The sequence below is a fragment of the Pocillopora verrucosa genome, chromosome 8, assembly GCF_036669915.1.
Source record: "Pocillopora verrucosa isolate sample1 chromosome 8, ASM3666991v2, whole genome shotgun sequence".
In the NCBI taxonomy this organism is placed as follows: domain Eukaryota; kingdom Metazoa; phylum Cnidaria; class Anthozoa; order Scleractinia; family Pocilloporidae; genus Pocillopora; species Pocillopora verrucosa.
The window spans coordinates 1,253,118-1,262,081 of NC_089319.1; the positions used below are offsets into that span (position 1 = coordinate 1,253,118).

At 37.8% G+C, this 8,964-nt stretch overlaps 1 protein-coding gene across 1 annotated transcript in view; it reads left to right on the plus strand.

Moving 5' to 3' along the window:
- Positions 1 to 924: 924 nt before the first annotated feature.
- Positions 925 to 8,964, plus strand: part of LOC136283110 (ALK tyrosine kinase receptor-like) — a 15,922-nt gene continuing 7,882 nt past the window's right edge. The window contains exons 1-3 of the mRNA XM_066171383.1: positions 925 to 1,007; positions 7,475 to 7,786; positions 8,818 to 8,964. The exon at positions 8,818 to 8,964 is cut by the window's right edge and continues 3 nt beyond it. Coding sequence (XP_066027480.1) covers positions 944 to 1,007; positions 7,475 to 7,786; positions 8,818 to 8,964 — 523 coding nt within the window. The 5' untranslated portion in view covers positions 925 to 943. The remainder of the gene's footprint in view (positions 1,008 to 7,474; positions 7,787 to 8,817) is intronic.

Genomic DNA, 8,964 nt, shown 5'->3' on the forward strand with positions numbered 1-8,964 from the left:
AAATTTACATTTGCATTGAAAAGTCTGAAAGAAGACGTGAAGTAGCGCATGGACGGGGCTTGTCATCCGACAAAATTGAAATTCAATTTCTTGTCAGAGAGTTTAAATTTGTTTGACAGGTTCTTTGGTCTGTTGATACTAAGTGTTAGCTTGTGAATCACCTTCTACCCTCCCTCCTCCCCCCCCCCTCACTCTTCCTTTTTTTAAAAACGGAAACTAAAAGGGTGCTGAGGTGAACGGCCTGATGAAGGGAGGGGGAGGGGGGTGGAGGGCACAAGTCATGCATGTACGAACGTGTACGAATGACACTTGATTACATGAAAAAGTTGCTTCAACTCACAATCAAAGAAGGAGAAATAAATATAAGAATAAGAAACAAATTCTCCGTTAGAGCCAACCCCAAAATTACGGAACACCAACTTGTTTTGGTAAAACGGTCGTCTTTATTTTACGCTCAAGTGTGGGCGAACGAGGAATGCGTGTAAACAGTTGGTAAAGTACGGTGACCCACAACTGTCACGGCAAAAGAAAAAACCTTACGGCAAAAAGAATAACTTCACGGCAAAAGTAAAGTTAAACACTCGAAGAGAAATTCCATATCTACGCGCGTCCATGTATTACTCTCTATATATTAACTTCCTCATACGTCGCACTCATACGGATCTAGTTAAGCCAGAATAAAACAACACATGAAGGACATCTTCCTTTATTTTTATTCAAATTATAGACCATTGACATGCATTAAGTATAATTGAATTCCACCAATCAACTGGTTCACAGGGAAAATAATTCAGTTGTGAAGCTGATAATTAGACATAGGAGGTGATGTATTTGAACCAAAATGAAACTGCAGCTGTCTCATTTCGCTAAATGTTTATCTTAAGGAGGAAAAACTCACTCAAGCTGTTCGTTGGAATTATAACGTGCGTTTCTTTCTAAGGACATGCTGTCTGTTTTCTACTGCTTCGTTCTCACCGTTTTGGCTTCCCTAATACCAGGAGTACGAGGTAAGATTTTCCTATACCCAATGCACACTAATGCTTAAAAATGTTTTAGAGGTGTTAAGTTAAATTTTTTTTGAAAATTGTCTTCTTAGCAGCTGCTTAAACCGACGTTTTTCAACTTCGAATTTAGCAGAATGAAAATATAAACTAGCGTTTTCTTGAAACCTACGGAAAATTCAGTTATTCACATCTCTGTTTTAATTCAACCCGGCTGATGTTGTGAATGGGGTATTATTTGTAAATGTTGTCTAAGAACTATTTCAAAGTTTCCTTAATCATCATATAACTTTTTTATTATCTTTATCTACATAACTAAGCCGTGAAATATTCAAATTAGTTCTTAATACAATAATTATTTCCTTCATCTACACACCTGGAGTGGCATGAGACAACCACGTATTTCAAAGGAGGTTTTTATTTTGTTTTGCAATATTTTTTTGAAAATGACAAAATTCAAATATGTAAAATTTTAGGGAACATGGTTTCTGGGCTGAGCCAAAAGGGAAGGTTTACTTTGAATAAACAGTCATTGTCTCTACAATGATGTCCGTGAACCACGTTTAATTTTTGACTTTTTGATGGTACACGATGGATAAAATGACTACTGGCAGACCTTGGAAAAAATGAGCGCCTTAATTTTCGCGCTGTTTGGCTGTTTGGTACAGTTCGGCTTCAAAGTTGATGTAAAGGCTGGTTCCGTTTTTCATTAAACGTAAATCGAGAGATTCATGTACTTGAATGAGTGGGCAGATGAAAGGAATAAGTTATTACCGATCCAGAACAATTTCACTTCACTCAGCCAAAACAGGTGATTTCAAGAGAAAAATTTGTTAAACAAATTTTACTCAGTCTCATGTAATCGTAACGGAGACTGATGGCAATGATCGAGTCATTGAGTTCCTTAGGATATTTTAGGTTCAGAAGTATACTTTCAGCCTTTATAGTGTACGATCCAGTACGAGTGTGTAGTCATGAAGATATTACACCGAAGCCGAAACAAATTAGACGAATGACCGCCTCTGCACCGGGAAAAATGAATTGTCGGCGGTATCTCCACTCGATCAATTTCTCGTCCGCTCATTCATTCAAAATTGTCCAGACCTTGAAAAGCTCATAATTTCCCAAAACTTTCAAGAGAGGTTGTCAATAATTTTCGAGAATCCGGCGACAGAAGCAAAAATTCAACTTTTTTTTTATTTTCTCAAAAAGACCCTTTTGGTGAATCGTTTTCAAAAATAATATTCAAAAGTTCCAGCGAGTTTTTATTTTGGAAAAAAATATGAAAGTTCGAAATCGGCCAAAACGTACCTAATTTGCATATAATTTCTATTGGGCTTTTAGTGCATTTTCACAACGCTCGTACAAGACAGCGAAAAATTATCTTGGATTCATTTTTTCATAAGTTGTTTTTCATCCCTTGGAGTAGCTTTGCAACTATATTTCATCTCCAACTGAACTTTCTTTCGTTTGTAACCACCCGCGTAAAGTACCCTATATTTTCTATTCCGTTTGTACGCTGAATTTTGCTATATTTCAGACGACTATAACATAGAGGGTATACAAATGTACATAAAATAAAACGGCTCTTTTCAACGAGAAATTCTTCATGTTTATCATGTAAAAATATTATTTTTGGCCCGCGAAAAGCGAGCGCGCCAGACCAAAATATATAGCTTGCAGTTTCACGGAGTTAGGCCATTTTCCTTGCTGTACTCCTACTGCAAATCGCACGCTATTGGGACAAAAGTCGACGTGTTTGGTCTCTACTTCAGTTTTGATTCATTTAAATATATCGATTTTAACTTAAAAATTAACCTACCTTTATTGTTAAGTGAACAAACCACCGTTTTAGGTAAAGTTTTTGAGTTGACTTTTCTCGAGTGCTAAATAAACAAATCGCTGTTTACAAAGATACCAGCTCTGTCGACGTGTTTTTAGCTGAAAAATCGATGGGAAAATCGTAGCGTTTCTTTCTTCTGTCTTTTATTATTTTAAAGATTTGATAAAATCAGGAAATAAGACACTTGTACAAAACCAAAACATTCATTAGTCTACAATTTGATTGTTCATTATCATTATCGCAAAGTTCACAATAAGGAAACTGTAACAGGAGAGGAGATTTTAAATTCACATGCCGCGTGCTTGTTGACGTACAAGTTCCCGAGTGTAACAATTTCGGCTTTTCGGGAAACTCTGCTTCTCTTATTTGATAGGAAATATCAATAGCCCCATAAAATTTATTAACTGCGCCATGTTTCCAGAAAATAAGACTGGAAAATGGTTTTTCCACTTTCCACCATCAAGAAATTCCACGTAGAAATAGTATTTGTAGCGTGACTGCGTGACCTTTCATGAGAAGTAAAAATTGTTTTTCATTTTTTTAAGAAGACACCTCCAGAAAGTTCTTTATCCTTCTGTCATCTTATTTGCCCGTTTTTTGACTGCAAATATCATCTGTATTTGCCATTATTTTCGTTGATTGTCATGGCCTTTCCTGCGTGCACGTGCGAACAAGTTCATATACAGCACTCTTTTGAGTTTCTTTGCGTGGTGTCGGGCATAAGTGTGTAGGTCTGGCTCAAAAGATATCTGCGCGCTGCAACACGGGTTTCTATGTTTTCTCCTTTTTCTTTATTTGTATTTTTATTCTCCTCCTTGCATTATCACACATGTATGTTTTTTTTATTCCCTCGGCGCGTTCCCTCAGATTTGGAAGTAGGCTATGAAAAGTCAATATTGACCAGAACTGAAACCTTTTCTATCACTATTTGTTTCAAAGAACCCCTGTTATTTATAACTTTATCTCTCAAGAGAATATGTTTTTATTTGCCATTTACTTCCATTAGTACATGAAACTAGGTCCCGATAAGCCGATGAGTTTTTTTGTTTCGTGACTCCTAAAAGCTGTTCGCGACAACATCAGTTGAGAAATCAAAAGCAATTATACCCGAGAAATTCGCTTGTAGCCTTCTACGCGCAGAAGGCAAATCCCAGTAATGAAGCTTTCTAAGACCTCTGTAAACTAGAGACATTACGTGAACTCGAGGGGTCAAATATTTACACTAAATATGTGACCCTCAAACAGATTACGTACTCGTACATGTAACGTCCGAAAAATGTCACGCATGTATAACACCGTAGGCGCACCTGGCGAATTATATCCACTGGCTTCAATAGTAAAGAGACAACTTATTTACTATTTGCATATGAGCAAGCTTATTTACCCTACTTATAAAACTCCTTGATGAAGTCTACTATTGTCAGATGAAATGCGTGGGAGATAAATACAAGTTTTTACTTTCTCAGTTCGTGCAGTGAGTTCAACAGAAAAATTAAGCTCACCCTGTCATAATCAATGATTTGATACCGTAAGTATTAAGAGAGGGTCAATTTTTTGTGACAGCCAAAGATAGACATCTCTGAAAAGTCTCTGAATTTCTTAAAGAATTTACACTGCCGGTAATATTTTCCTCCTTCTCGCAACAGCGCAACAGACATTGTCAATCCTTTGTAGTGTAGGTGTATCAGTTGTATTACGTCTTCATAGTGATGCCGTATAAGAAATCGAGTGTCTAAAAAGTTCTCAATTCTCGCGCTGGCCAGGGACGGCAAAGCTCACACCTCTAAACTCGTGGGTGTACAGCACAAAAAAAACAAAAAAAAACATTTGAGAGACGTCAATGTATCCCAAACATGCGTTTCGTCCGAGAAGAAGCTTATTCTAGTGCGCATTGGCTTATTTGGAGATTACGAAGGCCGCGATTTCACGATATGCCTCAAATATCGTGCACAACTTGGTATAATATTCAGACCTTCGGGTTTGTAAATGCCAGTATCCTCGTCATAAAAATCGGACACGTAAAGTTGAGAGAGAGGTGAATCTGAAGATGGCAGAAGAAATCAAAACTGGTGGCGAGTCTTCCTGGTGACAAGGTGACTGTAAACCTAATAGAACGCGTACTGTAACTGCTATCTTAGAGACAGCAATGAATAAGGAAAAAGGGCAAGAAGAGCGCTTATCTGAACATCAGTTTTCCTAACTAATGATTTGCGACTGAAATGAACTTTATATCATATGATTGCTAGGGATACGCAGGTACTGTAGAGACGCTCACATAAATAGAGGTGGGCGACCCTCCCTCTGACTTTAGAACTGCGACAAGTTTATAGCGCAGACCAACTGTCACAGTTTGGAGCACCTCAGCTCATCGCATTAGAAACCTTCAGTAAACTAATCGTAGAAGTGGGTGGTTATCAGCAACGTGCACGGATCCCTGAACGCGGGTCATCGCGAGAACTATATCCAATCCGTCACAGACAGAACAAGAAAGCGAGATATTCTTGCTAAGAGGAAGGATGTATCCAGACGTTTCAGTGATTGGCTGCCATCCAAAAGCACCCTAACAAAGGCAAACACAGTGAAGCTGACAAAAAAATCCGCCTATGAAAAGATCAAGAGAAAATGGACGAAGACCGGCTTGCCATTTTAAAGGGGGTGGTTACGTTTAAGGTTGGACCTCAGGTAAACTTCTGACGAAACATCCCTAACTAGCTAAATGGACTTTGTATGGGCTCTTTGGAAAACACAAAAATCAGCCACCTTTTCTCAGAAAGCAAATAATTATTTCCTTGACATGAGCTGGACAGGGGAGGAAACTAGTAAGGCAACCGCCTCTGATAAGGCAGAAGATAAGGAGTGACCTTGCAAATTTAGACGAAGACTGCAGGAGAGGGTACAGCTGCTATTAAGCTAAAAAAAAATAATAAAGATCTTTGCATCTCACTTTTCAAAGTTGTCAAATATTTGGATGAATCGAAAAGTCTAAAAACTCAGTCGTTTATTTGCCTCTGTTGATTGACAAGCCGTCAATCAAATTGACTGATACTAGAGGTGGACATTAACTAAGGATCAAGAAAAACCGGGGGTGGTCTAAATCCCCCCGGAAAAAACCAAAACAGAAACCAGTTGGTATTTTTTAGTTTTGGGGTAGATCCTTTAACCTGGCAAAGTTTCGTTGAAATCGGTGAGATTGAATGTAGCACGACTGCCCGGTGCTACATGCCATTTTTCTCGGATTTCTTCGACAATTTTTACCAACAGAATTCCAACCTACAGTTGATTTGAAAATGTATCTAAACAGGTGGACTACACAAACATACTGTTTTATAGTGACAGTGGTAGAAATCTACAAAAGCAACCGAGCAAAACACCGAGGTTCATGCACAATTAAGCGAGTATTTTCATGCGACAACTACATGTTTCGAATATTTTAAGTGTGCGAAGATTTTATTTAGCTCACGCTCACGTATTTACAGCAACATTTATAGTTACAAGTAATTTACTCCAAAGTTATGCCAGTGGGATAGATTGTAAATTAAAGAACAATATATGCGACGGGCCAATTTCAGGTTAAAAACACGTCGACAGAGCTGTAAACAGCGATTTGTTTATTTAGCACTCGAGAAAAGTCAACTCAAAAACTTTACCTAAAACGGTGGTTTGTTCACTTAACAATAAAGGTAGCTTAATTTTTAAGTTAAAATCGATATATTTCAATGAATCAAAACTGAAGTAGAGACCAAACACGTCGAGTTTTGTCCCAATAGCGTGCGATTTGCAGTAAGAGTACAGCAAGGAAAATGGCCTAACTCCGTGAAACTGCAAGCTATATATTTTGGTCTGGCGCGCTCGCTTTTCGCGGGCCAAAAATAATATTTTTACATGATAAACATGAAGAATTTCTCGTTGAAAAGAGCCGTTTTATTTTATGTACATTTGTATACCCACTATGTTATGGTCGTCTGAAATATAGCAAAATTCAGCGTACAAACGGAATAGAAAATATAGGGTACTTTATGCGGGTGGTTACAAACGAAAGAAAGTTCAGTTGGAGATGAAATATAGTTGCAAAGCTACTCCAAGGGATGAAAAACAACTTATGAAAAAATGAATTCAAGATAATTTTTCGTTGTCTTGTGTGATCGTTGTGAAAATGCACTAAAAGCCCAATAGAAATTATGCAAAATAGGTACGTTTTGGCCGATTTCGAACTTTCGTATTTTTTTCCAAAATAAAAACTCGCTGGAACTTTTGAATATTATTTTTGAAAACGATTCACCAAAAGGTTCTTCTTGAGCAAATAAAAAAAAAGTTGAATTTTTGCTTCTGTCGCTGAATTCTCGAAATTACCGACAACCTCTCTCAAGTCCTATTACATTACTTTCAGCTCTAATTCTCCCTGCACCTCATTTCCAGGCCACCCGTAAAATGGAAGAATTTTCTCCTCCAATCATTTTCTCAATAGTATATTTTGAAGGCTAAATTTTTATATCTTGCGATAAGTCTTTAAAAAAGAGAATAACAGAAGAGCGGGGTGGTTGAAGGTCCTGTTGTTCTAATTATCCAGTGTTCTTAGTCAGCCTTGAGAAAAAAATTTTACTCACTGATGTCTATGAATTTCGTTTTTCAGGAAAAATGCTGTGGATATTTCGTTATTTTCTTGTCTGTGTTTCGTTCACCAACCTTGTAACCGCTGAGGATCAATGCAGGATAGAAATTAACATTCATGGCATGACTCTCAAAGGCTTCGTTTTCAAGAGAATGGCGGTAGCAGCTCCTCATATCTGTGATTTCTTATGTGAAAGGGAAATTACCTGCCAGAGCTATAATTTCAACAGAAAAGAACAGATCTGTGAATTAAACAACCGCACAAAGGACGCAAGACCCGAGAACTTCCGCTCGGATCCAGCGTGGTTTTATATTCGTCGTTTGAACGGAAGAGGTAACTATTCAGCCAATAATGTTGGATAATAATTATCAATATTTCGGTTATACGCTCGACTTTGCTTACAGTCCTTGTTTTCTGATCTCCCACGCTCATCGGTATTGATTTTTCTATCATTTCTCAATTCTAATGATGAACGATATTAGTACTATCCCATTTCTTTGTAGTGGCTTTGTAGTTTCCCACCAAAAGCGTAGCTCCAAGTTCTGCCGATAGATACACAGCCCACAATTCCTCCATTCCCTCTGACGAAGGGCTAACGGTCGAAACATCTGTTTTGAAACTCTGAACAGTGGCCAACTTAATAATTATAATTGATGATAATTATCAATATTTTGGTCATATGTTCGACTTTGCTTACAGTCCTTGTTTTCTGATCTCCCACGCTCATCGGTATTGATTTTTCTATCATTTCTCAATTCTAATAATTAACGATATTAGTTATATCCTTTTTCTTTGTAGTTGCTTTGTAAAAAAGCGTAGCTCCAACTAGTGCCGATAGACACACAACCCACAATTCCTCCATTCCCTCTGACGAAGGGCTAGCGCTCGAAACATTTGTTTTGAAACTCTGAACAGTGGTCAACTTACGTTATCAAGTCAGTTGATAGCACCAAATTACCTTGTTATACTCTCCCACCGACGCAGCACCACAGTTTCTTTAGAAACTTACCCCCTTTATTCAGTTTAACTTTTAGTTAACTTCTTCACAGAACAGCTTTGATGCATGTGTGAAATAATGATAACAAATTATTTCTTTCTTTCTGCTTTAAAATGATACAAAAAGCTTAAGGTCTGGGAAGAATATAAAAAAAGCTGGTGGTTCTAAAGGAAAGGTTTAAAAGTGAGGGGGGCCCACTTCCCAAGAGAAGGGTGCTTGACAGAGCATTTAATTTAACACATTGGAAGGCGGAATTTGAGTGAATGGAATTAGATCCTCATTCTAATTCTCTTGTGCTTTTCACTCTCGGCTTTCGACTTGTGCACCTACATATACTTTATTTTCAACATTTTTACTTACATACCAGCTCCCTTGGGTTCGATTCCGGAGTTACCAGCACGTTCATGCCGGGAAATAACAGCAAGCGAAGGAAAAAATACTGCAAGCAACAATTACTGGCTGGATCCATCTGGCACAGGGAAGGCAGTTTTGGTTTACTGTGATATGAATTTGG